Raw genomic sequence first — 21,062 nt, forward strand, 5'->3', positions numbered from 1 at the left:
TGTTCCAAAGTTCCTAATAATTCCTCTCCACTGAAAATCAGAAAATATCAGTTTAGTACTTAAACACATTTAATTATTGTATCATTTAGATCAGTGAGTCCTACTTATGGGTAACTGATAAGGTTCTATGAAATTCAATTCAACATAGTTTAATGAAGACTATGACATAATAATTAAGATTGTGCTCTGTGAGGTCAGGCATACCAGGGTTGAGTCCTAGATCTGCTACTTCATAATTATGTGACCTTGGGCAAATGACATCTATGATACAGCTTAGCATCTTTGTGTGTAATCAGGATGATAACAGGGTAATTATGAGATTAGACAAGTACACAAATCAATCTCTGTTACATAGTACATGTCGGTTATCATTCAGAGTGAATGCCTGTTAGGTGCAGGGCATGAAGCTAGACCCTGTGAGGAATATAAAAACGAAAACGAACTGACAATAAATAACACAAGTGAATAAGGCAGAGAAGATGAGAGTGCTACTGGGTGTATCCAAAGACAGACTATGTTAAGGGCCCCAAGAGAAGGGATAAGGAAGCCTAGCAATGCCTTGGCTCAAGTGGCAAGGGAGGGCACATCTAGTTATGTGTGTGGGTGGTGGTGAAGGATTAAATGAAACAGGAAAGGCCTCAAGGAGACAATGTCTTAATTAAAGATGGGTGTGCCAGAGTGATGGGTTTGACATCGCTGTAAATAAAAAGAGGATCCTGAAGGGCAGTTCTTTGTATGATGAAAGCAAAGTTCCGAGGCGGCAAAGAGTAAGACATGTACAGAAAACCGAAGTAGGAGATAAAGACAGAAAGGTAGGAACGAGCTGTATTGTGCAGAACCTCAAATTCAAGGGAAGAAGTGGGGATGCAGAAGTGACATATCTGAAGAGTACCTCAGGAAGACTAATGTGGGAGGATGTGAGGGAGGAAATGCAATCAGCATTTGACTTATGAGTTACAGGGGGTGAAGACTGTAGGCATTTCCAGATATGAATTTGTGTGTGTGTGGCGGGGTGGGGGAAGACAGGAAAATTTCTACTAAAATCACCAACATGCTGGACTACAAGCATAAGCGATGAACTTTCAGAGCTGTGAGCACAAAGCATTTTCTGATTCAGAACTCAATTTTCTCTTGCTGAAAAGTTGTACCAGCAACAAGGAACGGTTTCAAATGCATGTGACAAGAGTATCTTGAGCCAGTCGTGTCAAATGTAAATCCAAACTCAGGAGTGAGTTCAGCTGAAGTCTTTCTTGACTGTCAGCAACAACACTGAAGAAGGAGGGAGGTGGCTTAAACCATGTACTTTTCACATGCTTTGGTCTTTCTGTGTCTTGGAGTCATGTCTTGGGTCTTTCACTGAAGGCCATGACTAGAGCATGGACAAGATTCAAGGGATAGATAAACTCCCTGAAATGTACACAAAATTTATGCCTATATATTTATTCTTGCTTTTTCTCAATTTCTCATTTATTCCTATATTCCTTACTTAGGCAGCATGCTTTTATATTAAAATTCATTAGTGCTTATTTTTCAATAGTGCTTATTACAAAGACTTTTACATTTTAATTCAGTCAATCCTCTCAACAATCTTAAAAGGTAGGTACTATTATTATTCTCATTTAAGAGAAAAGAAAACTATACAGCTCCACAGATAGTAAGTAGTCCTACAGAGAAGAAACCTCCAGGAGGCCCCAAAGTGGAAGTTGCCTAAGCTTAGTTCCATCTGGTGGTTTTGATGAATTAATTTCCTTGGGTCTCGCTCTAGGGTCTGGGACAGTCCAGATCAGCAAGGGAATTTCAGGTTAAACAGAGACATGCTTGTCATTTATCCTTAAAATTAGTTAGACCTATTACACTGCACTGTGGGAAAGTATATTTATATAACAAGTACCTTATGTACAGCTTTCTTTGAGCAATTGGTTGATGTGTGTTAGATCAAGGAAATTTGTTTTTCAGGGAGGAAAAATAACCTCACTGCCATTATACTAAGCACCAAAGAATCCTCTAAATCAATGAGTCATTGTTCAACATGGCCCACAATAAAAAGAAATTTTTAATTGTGATTCAATAAACATCCTTATAAATATTTAAAAGAAAATTTTCATGAAATATTATTTATTCTGACTACATACAACACATGCTGATATTTTCTATTCAGTCTAGCTCAGTCCAGATTGATCTATCCTATTCCATTCCATTAAAACAATGCTGGTTCCTACCCACTAAATTGATTTCATGACGCCCCAATGGGTTGGTAACCTACAGCTTGAAAAGCAGTATTCTCCATGGAATTAAATCAAGTAACTCTGCCTGTTCTTTAAAAATGAAGCCAAAAGCATGAGTCTAACTGTTAATGGCTAAATGTTTATATGCATTTTTTTTAATCTGTAAAAAAAAAAGTTAATGATTTCCTGAAAGCATTAGCAGGTCAAACTTGGCCATGGCTGTTTTTCCCAGTAATGAATGACAAGCAATATGTAAATATTCCCTTAAGAGCCACTTGATCTGAATTCAAATCAAGAAAATAGGAAACATAAGCCTTAAAGGACATTACAGCTCAGGCAAGAGTTTACTTGGTAATTAGTAATATTTTCAAATAAGGCACACACAGCTTTTTCACAGGAAATGGTTTTAAAATATTCTCAATTTTTTTAAGATTAATAAAATTCCTGAATACTGAAAAATTTATAGTGACAAAAATTAAGACTCACAAACCATTTATATCCTACATTAAAGAAGCTGTTTTAGGGCTTCCCTGGTGGCGCAATGATTGAGAGTCCGCCTGCTGATGTAGGGGACACGGGTTCGTGCCCCGGTCCGGGAAGATCCCACATGCCGCGGAGCAGCTGGGCCCGTGAGCCATGGCCACTGAGCCTGCGCGTCCGGAGCCTGTGCTCTGCAACGGGAGAGGCCACAACAGTGAGAGGCCCGCGTACAGCAAAAAAAAAAAAAAAAAAAAAAAAAAGAAGCTGTTTTAAATATTCTCAATCTGTCAGTTGGTCAAAAAGTATTTAACACTTGTTATATGTCAACCAGTACTTAACAAGGCACAAGGAAAGAGCACTGAACTATTGCTGAGTCCCTTCTCTCCAGATGGCCCATTTGGGGGGAGAATGACTGTAAACACATAAACAGCAAATAGGAGCTCAGAAGGTCACACACGAGACTGTCCTTGGATAGACAGGGCTATGGATCACTATAGGCATGTGTCCCTAACAGCGCCAACAGCCCTCTAGGATGGTTCTTAGAAGCTGAAATCAAATATGGGTTCCAATACTCTTAACTAGAACATTTACTTCCAAATCCATATACAACTTCTCCTACTTATGATGCTATGAATATGTTCTAATCCCCCTCTCAGACAAAGTAAAAATTCATGTTTAATGCTATTTAAACTGATACAACATGGCATGAAGAAAAATAATCAGAGATACAGACAAAGCAGACTGGGGTTCAGGGGCCAGACCCTCCATTTAAAGGCTAAGTGATTGGAGGCAAGTTATTTAACCTTCCAAACTACAGATTCAGCATCTGCAATTCTATCTACTCATAGGATCATGGTGAGGTTAGAGTGAGGGAATGCACATGAAAGCACTTTATAAAGCGCCACAAGTGTTATTATTATTAACTTTAGAACCAGTAGGCATAGTAAAACTGAGAAGATATTAACCAAATATTAAGAAGGTATAGAGTTAACACGTACCAAGCACTTAAAACGGGTCTATTTGCTTTTCATATACCAACTCAATTAAACTCTGCAATATGACAATATCTGAATCCAACAACTGGTAATAATAGGGTTTTTCCTCAAATCTGGGACATACTAAGTTTCTTCTCTAATAGTCCTTGGCTAGCAGGAAAAAACAATTAGAGACTGTTTATTAAAGGAAGGGCAAGAGTTCACACCACACCACTCCACCCACGTGGTATATGCATTCTTAGCCCAGCTGTACCACAAAGAGATGGCTCTTCCCCTAAGGTTCAAAGACTGCCTCCGTGGGGCTGGAGCTGGGCGCACTCCCTGTTGTCCTCAGCAGTGCTGTAGATCAACCACCAGACACATCCAGGTGACGCCTTCCACTGGATCTTAGACTCTGTACTTGACCAAGAGGGCAAGCTGAGATTTTCTGTCCAAATGTTATCTCTGCATTCATTTCTATTATGGGCAACTACTCTTTTTAGACAAGATGCAATCCTAGGGTGTAAAGTGGATCACTGTAATGCAAACCACTGACTTACACAGGTGGGGTATACAGACTGCATGTTTCCTATTGCCTTGGTTGGTTAATAGTCTGACATTAACCATATTACAGATGGATAAAGTATATAAGACATGGATTATGGGATGTCTTCAAGTTATAAACAAGTTGTTTTTAGAAAAGGTCACTTATAACTTAGATCTTTGGAATCCAGGATGCATTTCTGCACATTAATTTACAGTGGTATAAATTAATGTTAAGCTGCCAGGACCGCCCACAGAAATCTACTCAACCCACAATGTGAGTAGTACAAGGTCAGGTAACCTGTATTCTATGGGCATCATTCTGCCACTGAGCTGCCACATGGACCTAGGCAGCATCCAGAGCATAAGCTCTGGATGGAAAAGGACAGAGCTGGGCTCAAATGCTGCCTCGCCCACCTGCTGTGTAATCTCATCGAAGTTATCCAAACCCCTTGAGTCTAAATTTCCACAGCAGTCCAATCATATTTGGGGATGAAACATATATATAAAGAGCACAAAGGGACCTACACAAAGATCACTAAAAGGGTACTAAATTCTGCAAAAGCTAAATAATGTCAAAATGAGTGTGGAAGAAGGGAGCCCTTGTAGCACTTCTGAAAAAAAAAAAAAAAAAACCTGCATTCTAACTACAAGGGAAGAAAGAGGGAGCAGGAGCCATAATGAATAACGACCACTCCAGAGGATAGTACAAAAAGTATAATTTGCTTTAATAATTCAGTTTTTCATTTGGTTTCAAGACTTGTCAAGTATCAAGGAATTAATACACACATATATAATATACTAATTTTGCATATACAAATTATTTGCAAAAGCATGGAAAAATGTCTCATGAATCATTTGATCTGTAATAAACAACTGGTGCAAAACACTGAAGATGGTGAAAACCAGGTGGGGCAGAGCCAGGAGATCCTGAAAACTCCGAAGGGCTTATCCAGAATAGAGTTATCTAGTAGCGATGCTGACTCACATGTCCATGTAGATCTACACAGGCATATTTCAAGATAAATTATAAGAAAGAAAGTATTGGGTGATCCTCGAATCACTAATTTCAATCCAAAATTATTAAAATGGGGCCTTTTAAACTTAACTTTGCTTTGATGTTAACTTCAGAGAGAGAGAGAGAGAGAACCATCAACAAAGGGGGTAGGTAAAGGGTTATTTACTACATACAGTCATACAATGTTTATGAAACCACAGGGTAAAATAGTGCACCAAGAAAACAGAGACTATTTAAATACTCAGAAGGGTAAAGGGATGGGGGGGGGTAAAAGCAATTTTTAGGATTTCTGATACATATTGTGGTAGCAGGCAGAAATCAGGGCAAATCTTCCTTTTGCTCTCCTCTGCACACTAGCAGAGATTTGTGTAAGGTGGTATGGCTGCACTCTTGGCCTGACTCTTTATATTCCTCCCTAGAGATCTTGCTTGGAGGGCCCGTATACACACACTCCAGAGCAAACTGCCCTAGGTTGTCAGAAACCAGCTTTCAGGCAGGTCCAGTCAGTGATTCCACTTTATGGAATTCCACAGTTTAGTCAGAGGTAGTTGAAAAGATTTATAATTTTTGCTGCCTCTTTTCTGATAATAAAGTTTTTGGAGTTTTTGTTTGTTTGTTTGCTTTTTGCTTTTAATAGCTTGACCATTTGGGGCTGCAACTGCATCACAGTAGCTAAACTGCAGGTTTATCTTTTCTCTCTCTCTCTCATTTCCTAGTAACTAATCACGGTGATTTACTATTTTAATAGTACCACTGACTATTGGCCTTGTCCTGCTATCCCTATGCTCCTAGGATCACTCTCCATTTTTGGATATGTTTTTCTTTCTCACTGCTAGAATACTTTTCTTGACCTCTTTTGACAAGAGGTCAAGGCAAACATGACAATTAAATTTTGTATTTCTGAGTTGAAAAAAGTATGCTGTTCTTCCAGAAGTTTCATCTTGCATTCTCAGTTTAAGGGGCTCCCCTCACTCTACATCTTAGGAACAAGACGTGGTTAACTCTGAGCAGGTTGTTCATGAACCACAGTCACCTTTACTGTTGGAATCAGTTTGGAAGCAAACTGAGAAGGCACTACAGCCTTTGAAATCACTATATAGAGCATCCCTAGGCAAAAAAAAAAAAGAGAGAGAGAGAGAGAGAATCTTGACCTAAATTCACATCTTATATAAAAATTAACTCAAGAGCTTCCTGGGTAGCGCAGTGGTTGAGAGTCGGCCTGCCGATGCAGGGGACACGGGTTCGTGCCCCGGTCTGGGAAGATCCCACATGCCGCGGAGCGGCTGGGCCCGTGAGCCATGGCCACTGAGCCTGCGCGTCCGGAGCCTGTGCTCCACAATGGGAGAGGCCACAACAGTGAGATACCCGCGTACCGCCAAAAAAAAAAAAAAAAAAAAAATTAACTCAAGATGGATCACCAACTTACGTATGAAACATAATGCTATAAAATATTTAGAAAAAATGAAAGAAAATCTTCAGGACCTAGGGCTAGGCAAAGAGTCATTAGGCTTGATGCCAAAAGCACAATCCATAAAATGAAAAACTAATAAATTGAATCATTAAAATTTAAAACTTTTGCTGTGCAAAAGACTGTTTTAGCAAGTTGAAAAGAAAATTTACACACTGTAAGAAAATACTGGCAAACCACATATCAAAGGACTAGTATCTAGAATGTATAAAGAACTCGTGACACTGAACAGTAAGAAAACAATCCAGTTAGAACACAGACAAAACACATGAAAAGACACTGTGCTGAAGAAGATGGACAGATGGCTAATAAGCACATGAAAAGATGTTGAACCTCATTAGTCATTAAAGCAATGCAAATTAAAACCACAATGAGGTATCACCATACACCTCTCAGTATGGTTAAAATAAAAAAGAGTGACAATACCAAATGCTGATGAGGATGTCAAGAAACTGGATCATTTATACATTGCAGATGTGAAGGAGTAGAAAATGGTATAGCCACTCTGGAAAAGAGTCCAGCAGTTTCTTATAAAATTAAACATGTACTTATCATTTGACTCAGCCATTCCATTAAGCCTTTATCCCAGATAAATTAAAACTGACACTCAAAAAAAAATTTTTACACAAATGATCCTAGCTTTATTTGTAACAGTCCCAAACTAGAAACAACCCAAATGTCCTTCAATGGGTGAAGGGTTAAAAAACTGTGATACATCCATAACATGGAATACTACTCAGCAATAAAAAGGAACAGACTGTTGATACATGCAACATCTTGGGCAGATCTCAAGTGCTATGATCTGAATGTTTGTGTACCCCCAAAATTCATATGCTGAAACCTAATGCCCAATGTGACGGTATTAGGAGATGGGGGTCTTTGGGGGGTGATTAGGTTTTGAGGGGCAGAACTCTCATGAATGGAATTAGCGCACTTATAAAAGAGGCCTGAGAAAGCTCCTTGCCGCTTTCACCACGTGAAGTTACAGTGAGAAGGTGGCCTTTGATGAACCAGGAAGGGGGCTCTCACCAGACATAAAGCCTAACCATGATGGCTCCCTGGTCTTGGACTTCCAGCCCCCAGAACTGCGAGAAATAATTTCTGTTGTTTGTAAGCCACTCAGTCTGTGGTATTTTGTTACAGCAGTCTGAATAGACTAAGATATCAAGGGAATTGAACTAAGTGAAAAAAAATCTCAAAACATCAGATACTGTATGATTCCATTCATATAATATTTTTGAAATGACAAATTATAGAGATGGAAAACAGATTAGTGGTTGTCAGGAGGGATGGGCAGAAGGAAGAAGGTGAATATGGCTACAAAAGGGTAGCACATGGGTCTTTTTGGTGGAATTGTTCTGTATCTTGATTGTGATGGTGGCCACACAAATCTACACGTAATAAAACTGAACAGAACTAAATACACACACACAAACACACACACACACACACACACACACACACCCATACACAAATGAGTGCTTCAGTGCTTATAAACCCTGGTGAAATCTGAATAAGGTTAGTGGAGTGTATCAATGTCAATTTCCTAGTTGTGATATTTATTATACAATAGTTACGTAAGGTGGGAAACTGGATGAAAGGTATAAGATATCTCTGTATTATTTCTTAGAACTACATGTGAATCTACAATTATCTCAAAATATTTAGTTCTTGTTTATTCTAGGTGTCCTATCTTTCTATGGTTCACCCATTAGATGCCTGATTTCTTCCTTCCCCAAACAATCTTACTACTCTCTGGGGTCCTAATAGGAAAAAATAATTCACTAAAATTAGCAGTATAACTCTTGTTTTCCAAAAATTCTTATTCATGGTTTACTATTACTAAGTGAAACATGCCCTTTGGATACAACCCTATATTTGAATACTGACTCTTACACTACATGAAACGGACAAAATACTTACTTTCTGAGTTACCTCATTAATAAAACAGGGAGAAAACCTATTTCACAAGTTTATTGTGAAGATAAATAAAATAATAAGTAAAGTACTTGGCACCTAGTAGTTCCTTAACAATCTAAAACCTAGCTTAATTTCTGAATGAAAACATCAACAAAAAACTTTGGTTTTCAGTTTCCAAGACTTATATTTGGAAAACAGGAAGTGCATCTTTAACAAGAATATTGGGGCTGGGGATGTGGTGAGGCTGAATTAGTTCTTAAGAAGTATTTCAAGTTAGGAGACCATAATGATCATTTTAAGCCTATGTTCTCACTCTGAGTTTGAAAACATTCCAGCCATCAAAATGATTTATAAATGTTTTAATGGGGCTTCCCTGGTGGCGCAGTGGTTAAGGGTCCGCCTGCCGATGCAGGGGACACGGATTCGTTCCCCGGTCTGGGAAGATCCCACATGCCGCTGAACGGCTAGGCCCGTGAGCCATGGCCGCTGGGCCTGCGTGTCCGGAGCCTGTGCTCCACAGCGGGAGAGGCCACAGCAGTGAGAGGCCCGCATAATGCAAAAAAAAAAGTTTTAATGTACCGTTCATGTTATTATCATTAGTGAGTGGCTGCCATACAGATGTTTCAATCTGTAAATATTAACCAATAATATAGTAGATTACTCCTATCCAGATACTAACACATGTACATATGTTGGACAAGTTCAAGCTTTAAAAATGACAGGTACTACAATGATACAATTTCATCCATTCCATTTACCTACAAAAATACTTTTTAGTAATAGACACCCCACAAAGTAATACGCTTTAAATATGTCATAGATTTTTAGTTATAACTCAACCAATTAAGCTACAGAGCAGCAGGAACTAAGTACTTAGGATTTAAAATTCAATGTAGGTTGTTAAACACAGGATTCTGAGCAATCTGCAGTGCAATGCATAAAGAATGTTAGCTTCCCTGAGCAGCACTGGCCTGAGAGAACTGTCAAGGACAGAAACAGAAGAACCAATCAAATGTTACTTCTCTAGTGTAAATAAGAAAAAGGATGAAACAAAGTGCATTTAACTTCTACTGCTTACCTGCTCTGTTTATGAGCAGTCACAAATCACAAAATGCCAAGTAATACTTAAGAACAAAGTCCTCTCAAACATTTTTTAAGTACTGATATAAATTTGCAGAATGAATGCTTACCGAGCAAAATAACTTTGTTTCCGTTCCTTCTTCTCTTCCTTGGAATCCATAATATGCAATCAAAAGTGCAAAATATTTGAAAAATTCCTTTTTAATCAATGAGTCATCACCCTGTAAAAAAATAACAAAGTGACTGTAAATTAAGAAGTTTATAACAGCCAATATGAAGAATGAAGCAGGGTGGAGCTACATGGCCCCAACAAATGGAAGCTAAACTTTAACCAGTAAGCATAGTCACATGAGTCATATATGAAATACAAATGCCCCCGCGGGAAGGGGAGGGGGGCAGGAAACTACAATTAGAATGGAAGAATTAAACTATACAATAAAAAGTAAACTGAAGTATTTTCCTCATAATTAACAATTATTTCAAAATGTGCTAAAATAAAAACCACTGACTTTAGAAGGCTTTAGGCTAGCTATGCAGAAGCTAATTTTTAAAAAAATTTTGAATTTATAATCACTCTTTTGAAGCCATTAATGACAAATATGTCTCATACATAATGAGGAAACATGGATCACTTAGGTGTTTTACAAGAATGTTCTTTCTTTAAAAACAAAAATAAATTAGTATTCTGTTTTACTTCGGAAACATGCCAGCGAGTACGTCCCACTTGAGCAAATGTGGAAATGAAAGTACAAAGCCTCAGGAAGCTATGCTTCAGAATGGCTTTATATGCTTGTCTCTGACACTCCTTCTTTCCCACCCCTGCAACCCTCACCTATGTTTCCCAGAAGCAACCCGATTTAAACCTGTAATAAGAGGCTGTCTCCAGATCAACCTTCCTTAAATACCACTTTCATCATGCCATGCCCCTGCTCAAAAATTCCCAATATCTATTTACTGCCTGGTTCACTAATCTAAACTGTCTGCACAGCATTAACCCTTCCTAAAATCTGTCTTTTCACCCTGAATGTGTCTCAAAGTAAAAGCAAAGAATTTTCATTAATCAAAATTATTTATTAATCCATCTCAACTCCATAAACAATTTAATTCACAATATATATTACAGGGAAGGTACGGTGATAAGTATCAGAGACCAAAGATAAAGAAAACATGATATTTGGCCTAATGAAATTTATTGTCTTGCAAGGGAGACACTTAGGATTTCAGATCAATGGAATACAAATCACTATGAAGAAGGCACAGGGCCTAGAGGAAGAACACCTAGCCTTATGCAGGGCCCACCCCACCGCAATCCCCACATACACCAAGATCTCAAGGATGAGGATGGGCTCCTGGTTAAACGGTACAGGAAGCAAGTCCAGCTTGAACAAAAACAAGGAGACACAATATTTCTCTGTTGCTCCAGGATCAAATGTGAAGCAGGGCAACAGTGGGAGGTGAGGATGAAGACATAGGCAAGATTAGGGTCATGAAGACCTTTCATGTCATGCTGAAGAGTTTGAACTTAATCCTAGCTATGCATTATGTGCTGCCACCCCCTTCCCTGCACCTATGTCAGCACCTATGTCACTAAGTGATCATGCTGACCCAAGGGCACCACTCCCGGCAGACATCACCAAAGGGAAGGAGGGAGTGTAACATATACAGATCACAGAGGATGGACTTGAGAGGATTGAGAGCGGAGAAAACAGATGCACTAGAAAGATATTACAGTAAAACTAGTAGAGAGAGGAGGGCCCACACTTCAGCCAGCAGTATTTGACACAGAAAGAGGGGGCACAAGTTCAAAAAATATTTAGGAGGCAAATGAGTTCAGATTTGGTGAACATGTAGACAACATGGGACAGAAAGGAATGATAAACGCTTTCCAAGTTTCTGCTTCAGGGACTGGGTAGACTGGGAAACCACAGATATGATACAATCTACAGGAAGTGGTATGCATTTGGAGGGGGAAGCAGAAACAGATGAAAGATCAGTTTTGGACATGCTGCCTGTGAGTGCTCATGGGATATGGGATAGTCAACTGGAAACATTCACCAGATGTTTGATTTCATGTAAAGCACAGGAGTGCAGTGAGGGCTAGAGAAAAAGATTTAGAAATTATCAACATATGGTTGTAGTTAAGGGAAAAAGAAAAAGGAAAAGAAAAGAAAAAAAAACAGTACGATGATAACACCCTGCAGGTATGACAACGATGCACAGGGTCCTGTATGGAAACAGTGGATGACACAGTTTCAACTCTTACTGCTTTATCTCCATGGCTTTGACATGGCGGTGCCCTCAAGGGATATACCAACCATTAGGGAAAATAAGATGAGTGTCAGGTCAATGGGATACAATTGGTTAAACTAACTCCACAATAAAATGTGGAGTTAGTAACCTGGAGCTGTCCAAACAATAACACTAAGAATTCAGAAGACACAAAGTTCAATTTTGATTGAGGTGACAAAGTAAACCTTCTAGGGTGGTGAGGATTTCAATAAGTAAAGAGGAAAAAGAGACAGCATTCCAGAAAGAGGGAATACCTGAGCATAAGTATGCGCATGAAAAGGGCAAGATGGGCAGAGTAGCTACGGGCAGAGAAAGAAAACCAACCACGATGGCTACCTTCTGTTAAGTCACTATTTCAACGTATTATCCCCATGTTCTCTCTTTTAATCCTTACACCCACAATATGAGTTAGGTATCCTTACTTCCATTAAACTGAGGCTGAGAGATACTAATTTCCCTAGTTCAACATTACCAGCCTTGGTGGAGCAGAGATTTAAATCCAGTTTGGTGTACATTTCAATGTCTTTCAATAACCTTTGGAGCCAGAAAGCATTTGGAGATGAGTTAGAAAGAGTGGTCTGGAATCAGCAGCTTCCAATGCCTCGGCGTAGACTCTACAGGTTAGGACAAATGTACCTGGCCATGAGTAGGATGGGGGTCACTGAGACCTCCAATAGGACTGCCTCAGTGGAGTAGTGGGGGTGGAAGCCATGCCTCAATGAATGAGGGAAGTACTCATTCAAGAACTGTGGTAACAAAGAAAAGACAGTGGCCGAGTGTCCAACTCTCCTCACCTCCATTTCACATGTGGCCTGAACCCACTGGGCTCCTCCCCAACTCTATACCTTAATCCTTACTCTTTTCCCAAGCTTGAAGTAACCTTGCTACACTCCTTCTGACCAGATCCAGCACAAGGGCCCAATTCTGCTCCCCTGACCACTCGTGTGTCCTTCTCTCTCGGCCGTGTAAGCGTACTTCACGTGTCACTTATAATCACTTACCGCGAGGCACTTAATCGTATGCTGTGTGACGATGCCACTTCACTTACCCTCCTCAGCCCCAACCAACCAAAGTTCTTCCAAGTCAAAAACCATCATGTTTCATACTTTCCTTATACTTCCCTAAATACCTAACACAGAACTAGGCAGAAAAGCCACATGAAAGCTAAGCAAGGAATTAATCCAGTCCTGGGGATAAGATCAATTATATGGCAAACTGATATCAATCCAAGGATTCCTCCCAAATTAACAATTATTTGGAAATGGAGAATGTAGGTTCAAGCCAGCCTCTCTGGACCAGACAGAATTAGAACACTGGCTTTCTGCCCTGCCCTGGGCCAGGTGGTTTATTTTAAAGTTCCTCTCCTGCATGCCACCATATGTGATGATCTCTGTTTATTAGATTTCCCCTCATGAATAAAAATGAAGTCATATCAATCTAATTGGAAAATGTTTATATTGCAGGCTGAGCCAGAAACTAATATGTGGTTCTACTGGAAAAATATTGACAAAAATAAGTACAAGAGGAAAAGATGAAATGATCCAAGTACTGACATCTGGTGCTGCTGTGTCTGTTTAGAACTGGCAGAGCTCTTTCTCCATTTTCTATATGATAAATAAAAAAAATATCCAAATCTTTGGTTTCTTTTAAATTTCTGGGAATTTATACATTTCTTAAACAAGACAGATGCAGTTCTTTCAGGTCTAGACACACCAACAGATTAACCAGAAAGAGATCAGCAAAGGATGCTATGAAAATGATTTGCACAGCGCACCACCCAGCAGCCTTCATGCTTCAGTGAAGAAGCAGAGCTCCTTTAAATCAATCTCTAATGGGAACTACATTTTCCATTATAAGTGGTTATAATGGGCTCCTTAAAAGCCCTTTTTTCATTTAATGCTGACTTTCTCCTCACATCAATAAACCCTAGACTCGTCCAAACACTGAATTACAAGAGTCTCCTGCATTTACAGTGTATTACATTTTTACATTTACGATGTATTACATTTACAGTGTATTACATAATTACAAGAGTCTCCTGCATTTACGGTGTATGAGGGAACACAAGATGTATCTTCTATCTAAATATTTTTTTGTAATCTTAAATCAGGATGGTCAGTTTAAACCTACATGCAGTTCATTATTCAAAAAAACAAAAAACAAAAAGAAACCAGCACATACAAAATCCTTACCTCATAAGAGCTGTGTTGAAGACAAAGTATTTTCTGTGTCACCAGCAAATGTTTGATGCTCCCCATGACACCACTTAGACGGGATTTAGGGACAGAGCTACCAGACTCCCTAACTACATCAAACCAGTGTGGACCCACATAGCCCAGTGTGGACCCACACAGCCCAGTGTGGCTTTTTGGCTTCACATCTACACTGCAGCTCCTTGTTCATTCAGGTATAACCAGCAAGGACTAGAAAAACACCAGAGCACCCATGATGTCCATCAATTGTTTTCCCAACAACAGGTTTCCTATTATACAAATGAAATAATGACAACATGCTTTAAGGCTTGGTCACACTAAATTTGGCCACATAAGGAACAGACCAAAATGTACCGTTCTATGCGGACATTTCCTCCTAGAAAATACTTAGACTTATACTGAAATATGACAGGTGTTCAGTCTTTCTCAAAGCCATACTCTCATCTAAACACATAAAGGGTATTCAAATATCAGTGTTAACCAAGGTCAGAAATTTGAATACTCTTTTTAACAAGAAACCTGGGAAGAAAGACACAGAAATAGAACAAAAGTCTGCCACAAACATGTAGGGGGAGCATCTAGGAGATAACGCCCCCAGATAAACAAATGTGTGTCACAGAAGCAAAGCAACAGAAAACAGAACTTAATGGCAACAAAGAACTAAAAAGTTATGCCTGAATCAAGGTGATGATTAAGGACAGGCCAGTGGTCTATCACTTGAATGGGACAAATGCAATGGATGGCAAAATGACTGGAGACCTCATCAACTCTTACTCCATTATTCTTTGCCTAGGGAAATGAAATTAGACCTGAAAAGAATTAAACAAATGTGGGTTTCAGTGCTCTTTTACCTAAGATGAGTACAGAGGTTTCATCAAACCTCCTAGATACTCTAAATGAAGAACCAGCTCTGGGCTAGGCAGATCACTTTATAAGTTCTCTCCAGGAAGAGAACGTGCAAATGAGATTTCTAAAACATCACTGGCAGGGTCAGGAGTTGTTGAATATGTGGAGAATGCCAAAAGCCTGACAAAAGGCAAATACTTTTTAATTTTCAACAAAATAGAAAAGGGAGTGTGCAAATTACACACTGGAGAACATCACATAGATCCGTGGCAAAACTTTAGACGTGATCATTAAAGGCAGCTTGGCAAGGACTCAGAAGAGGAGGCAGTGAACCCTGAGATCCAGAATGTTCACAGAAAACCAACCATTCAGCAGAACAACAACAACAAACAAGCAGATCCCTTTTTGAAGCATCTACCGTGGACCAAGTACTCTGCTGGAGAAACAAAGATGAAGATAGCACTCACAGGCCAGGAAGCTCAGGTGGAACAGGCAACGGACACCCATCAGCTGGTAAGACGAGTGGTCCGATATTGGTGGGTACAAGGAACCACACAGCACAGAGTGGAAGCAACGACTCTGCCAGGAAGGGAAGGAGGGTCAGGGAAACTCCACAGATGAGCCAGAGCTGGACTATGAGGCAGGAACAGGAGTTTGATCATGAATGCAGAAGAGGTTGGTCTCACTAGGCAGAAAGAGGATGGTACGAGCCATCGGGAGGGAATACGTGGTACACAGGGAGGCCTGCGTGGTCTGCCGTGGCTCTCGTATAGGGCTGGTAGAGGGGAGGAAGTTCAGAGAATGGTGGCCTGGCCAAATTATACTGACCTAATTTCCCTCTTGGACATAGTTACTGTTCCAGTGCATCAAGGAAATTAGGTAACCACTGTGTAACTGTACTTAAAAGGCACTTGATAAGTTTCTCTTGACCTGCTTATGAATAAGATTGAGAAATGTGGCCTAGACATGGATGGATGCTTCTACGATTAGATGCATTACAGAAAGCACTGAACCACTGTACCAAGAGGTATGTGCTGACCAACTGACTGGCCTCAACCCAGAGCTGGGAGCTGACCTCCAACTTCAACCTGGAGGGAAGATGTTACAGTTTAATGCAGCGTTCGTCCTTAAGCCTTGTCCTCATCAGTAAAATCACCACTGACATGAATGAAAATAGGGGCCTCATTAGACCTTTGGAGGGATAAATAACATCCTGGATAACAGCATTTCAATTCAGACAGACATCAGCTATCTGTAGATTAATTTGGGGCTCTACATCTGGGAGAGGTGCTAAGGAATGAGAGAAAGGGAGAACCCAACATTAGCACAAGTGAATATGACCTGCAGTTTGAGGTGACAGTAAGATCCACACACCCAGTGGTGCGATGCCACTGCTTCCCAACCCCTCCCGCCCCACCTTGGCCAAAACGAAACAAAACCACTAATGCAATCAGCCCAGAATAAGAAAGACTATGGTCGTCTGTCCCACCCTTCTTGAGGATTAGAATACATCAAGATTACTGCACTTAGCTCTGGGTCTCCCACTACCGTATAGGAGAAATATAAGGAAACTGGAACAAACAGAATGATTAAGTAACATAAAATTAAACTTTAAGAATAGTAGTTGGGCTTCCCTGGTGGCGCAGTGGTTGAGAATCTGCCTGCTAATGCAGGGGACACGGGTTCGAGCCCTGGCCTGGGAGGATCCCACGTGCCGTGGAGCAACTGGGCCCGTGAGCCACAACTACTGAGCCTGCGTGTCTGGAGCCTGTGCTCTGCAACGGGAGAGGCCGCGACAGTGAGAGGCCCACGCACCGCGATGAGGAGTGGCCCCCGCTTGCCGCAACTAGAGAAAGCCCTCGCACAGAAACGAAGACCCAACACAGCAAAAATAAATAAATTAATTAATAAACTCCTACCCCCAATATCTTAAAAAAAAAAAAAGAATAGTAGTCAAAGGAGCTGGTCAGGGTTAGCATGGAAAGAGTTGGGAGGAAAGGACAGCTATTTCCAAATACCTCAAGGATCTTATCTGGTAGAGGATTTAGCCTTGTACCAATGGAACTTCAAGGGTGTGCCTAGGACCAGGCACCGGATACTGAGGGAGAGGCGTCTTGGCTCAACATAAGGGCTTGATGCAAAGAGCTGTCTCTAGAGACAGCAGCTTCCTAATCGCCAAAGATGACTGAGCACAAGCTGCACAACCATTTTGTGGGGTCCCTGCAGACTGGCAGTTCTCAACCTTATCAAAAAATCAACACCCCTCACCTAAATAAATACAGTTGCCCCTTGAACAACAGGGGTTTGAACCTCGTAGGTCCACCTATACTCATAATTTTTCCAGTAACTATAGTACAGTCCTACAGGATCCTCGGACATAGAGGAACTGCATACACAGAGGGCCCACTGTGAGTTATACACAGTTTTTTACCTACATGGAGGATTGGTGCTCCTAACCCCCCACATTTTTCAATGGTCAACTGTATATAAGTATTTTATAACATGCCCTTTATAATGCTGAGATGAAGTTGATAGATAATATAACCCATTCAACACACTGAATTTTATGAAGTCGATGTAATGCCCCAAAGGAAAGTAACTGATAACAGGTAGTTCAGTATGTAAATTCTCAGGTTTCAAAAATCAGTATAACGCCAAAAGAAAAGTAGCTTACAACAGGTAAGTTATAAGTTAATAATTTATAATAATAAAGTAAATTCTCAGGCACAATTTCATTAGAAGACACAACAAAACACTCAGATGCTTATACCAACTTATTTAGGACAAGTTTAGCTATAGGTGAAATAAGATGAGAAATAATTTCACTACATATGAGTGGTACAGGAAGGTGAAAGGGCAGAGGTGAGAGGGTGGGAGGGGGTGGGTGACGGGTAGGTGGGGGTGCACAGAACATTAGAATAAACGCTAGTGCTATAAATAATAACCAGAATTTCTATACGTAGTAATTTAGAACCAATCTCTTTCTTTTCTTTAGAATGTCCCAATAAATATTCATGTAGGTCCTACAGATGACATGAAATTGGAAATAGAAGGACATTTATTTGTTGTCTAGGACTGTCCTGACCATTGCAGGGCACTTGGCGCCTCTGCTTCCCCCAGCTAAATGCTAGTGCCCCTCCCCAGGAACCATACCAACCAAATGCACCCCAGTGGGGCACACTACACTCACTGAAAACCACTGTTACAGAGGAAAGTCAAGTTCCATGGATAAACTAACATTTTTAATTAAAATTTTTTAATTTCAAAAAGTCCTTCAAAGCTGAGATCTTACAAACTCCACACACCTGAGTCATTCTCTGTTTTCAAGATTCTCTGTGCTTTACCTGACTAACCCCTCGGACTCTTATTATTAAGGCAGCACAGCACCCTTAAAGCAGGACAAGCCCAGCTGGAATCCAGACTCTACCATCTCCCAGGTATGTAGTCTTGGGCAAGTTACTCAATTTCTCTAGACCCCAGTTTCCTTATCTGTAAAAGGCCTGGTATAGAGATGAAATGTGTCCAAGAGCTATCTATCGAGTCTAGCACCCCATGGAACAGAGAATTCTCTCCATTGAGATTTCAACAAGCCCATATGTTCCTGTGTTCATGAAAGTTACACCTACCTTCATCAGCACCTGGAGAGCCAGATTCAAATTTGCCCCTAAACAGAAACATTAGATCATGAACTAACTCAAGCCAGGCAGCCCGGGTGAATGAATGTAGAGATGACAGCAAGCAGCAACAGTTAAAACATTTACTGAACATTAACCATATGCACCAGATATTTTTGTTCAATGCTATTACACACACTGTTTAATCTTTATGACTATATGAGAGTTCATATTCTCAATCCTTTTTAGATAAAGAATCTGAAATTTAGAAAGGTTGAAACATTTATTCAAGGTCAAACATCCATAAAAGTTAGAGCCAGAATGATCAGCTTTATCTAATGCCAAAGTCAGAACCACTCATAATGGCCTCTAATGCGAGGCGATATTACTACACAGAATTTTCACGTCAATTGCCTGGTTCTTTCCAGATTTACCCACCATTAAAAGAACAAGAGGGTGAACACCAGTTTCCTGGTCAATTGTCTTTTAGGACATCGATCCTGAACTGTATTCAGGTTAGTCACTGCTATTCATTAATAAATGCACTGCACTGAACATGTTCAAGCATTTAATAAACATTTATTGCACTGAATTAGACTTTTAAAGAGCTAACTGGAAAGCACATTCCCTTAATTCACTAAATTAAGTGAATTACCTCTTAAGTTTTAAGGACAGAAGTAATAATATAACTTTGAATATGCCAGAAATATTTTCCTTAGCAGTTGGCAAATTTTTTTTGTTTCTGTTGTTTTGAAAAGTAATCTTCTGCCAATCCAATTATTTCCCTGCTGAAAACGAAATTAGTAAATACAAAGAATCAGAATTTAAAAATGGAATTTTGATCATTTTAAAAAATGTTCTTTATTGATTTTAAGTTACAAAAGTCCCCCCCCCTTTTTTAGGGGCTAAAACCGAAGGTCCTTTTTAGAACTAAAAATTATGATTCTATAAACTTCTACCAGAGGTTTTTAATATACTGCTATACTGCATGCATTCTCTCATTAATACTTATAAGGATATAAGAATTCAGTCTTGTACAGTTTTCTACCTGTACACAAAGACAAACAGGAAAAATATGCAGAAAGTCATATAAAAAGTTATTGGAGACAATGAAAACAGAACAGAGTCTGCTCTGCTGATCTCACGTCTCAACCATAAGAGGAAACTTCCTCTTTCTCACCATTAGTCACTATTTATTGGTTGTCTGCTCTATGCATATGATTGTCCCTACCCTCACAAGAGCTGAAAAAAATCTGGTGCCTGCGTCACCACAGAGGTAGTTTCTAGGGACACCCCCTACTATTGCTCCAGTACTGTAAGATCACTTCAGATCATCTCTAAGGTAAGTCTAAAGGTGGTAGGCTCCAAACAGCATCAATAAACAAACAGGTGACATGGGAGGAAAAGTTTGTCTTCAATTACTTCTGGAATTCATTTTCATATTATTCGACAGACCCACTGCTAAAATCCTAGGATCTCTGGCCTATTTGACTTTTTTTGCAGATATCTTCTAGCCCTGGCCTGAAAGGAATTTTAAAAAAAAGAAAAAAGTTCCACAGTCTTCTGGAGTCTCTACTAGTATAGAACTCAAGCCTATTCCCCAAGGCCTTCCAGAGAGTAGGCACCAATGTGAATCACTACACCAGCTGCCTTTGCTCACAGCAAATGCCATCACTGCTGCAGGGGTTCTGGTCTTGCATCATGCCACGACTCCTTCAATTTTAGGACAGAAATAAGTGTGGCCAGTGGTTACTACTAATTATTATTATTATTATTATTATTATTTGATGCGAGGTATCTATTTGATGGATCTGAATTAGGATTAATTGATGCAAACAAAACCAATAAAATTTGATGGATGAAAGATGTAATAAATGGAATACCTTTCCAAAGAATATACAGTATATGGGTTGCAAACACTAGTTTCCAAGAATTAGAGTGTCTTTTGAGACTGTGAAGAGACATGAAGTTCACTTTACCAGGTAAGTTGCCATTTCACTGAGGAAAAGTCACATGCTTCTTTGTTCTCATGTGGATGGTACCGGCAATTGAATGCTATTTTCAAAATACACTGGCATACACCCAATATGTGTAAAAATGCAAAATAAAAAATGATTGAATTATCACCCTTTTTAATACGCTTTCAGCATATTTATTTACATGGAACGTACAGGTGGCAATAAACAATTTACACTTACTCCAAAATAGTGCCTTGTCACATACTGACAAGCAATCTTTTCAATCGGTAAGCTTACTAAGAACCTGTTTTATGCCTGTCACTGTACAATTTATCTAAAACCTATGCATATAAAGAGGACTCAATACACTCTGAGAAAACTTCGATTTTTGACAAGGAAATAAAATCTACAAAAATAAAACAATCAGAAAAAAA

At 39.7% G+C, this 21,062-nt stretch overlaps 1 protein-coding gene across 4 annotated transcripts in view; it reads right to left on the bottom strand.

The window, feature by feature from the left end:
* NCOA7 (nuclear receptor coactivator 7) overlaps window positions 1-21,062 on the bottom strand; it is a 152,086-nt gene that overhangs the window by 106,550 nt on the left and 24,474 nt on the right. For all 4 annotated transcript variants that reach the window (XM_082633321.1, XM_082633322.1, XM_082633323.1 and 1 more), the window contains one exon: window positions 9,819-9,929. In XM_082633321.1, coding sequence (XP_082489447.1) covers window positions 9,819-9,868 — 50 coding nt within the window. In that variant the 5' untranslated portion in view covers window positions 9,869-9,929. The remainder of the gene's footprint in view (window positions 1-9,818; window positions 9,930-21,062) is intronic.

Source organism: Mesoplodon mirus, assembly GCF_964341445.2.
Source record: "Mesoplodon mirus genome assembly, chromosome: 10".
NCBI lineage: Eukaryota > Metazoa > Chordata > Mammalia > Artiodactyla > Ziphiidae > Mesoplodon > Mesoplodon mirus.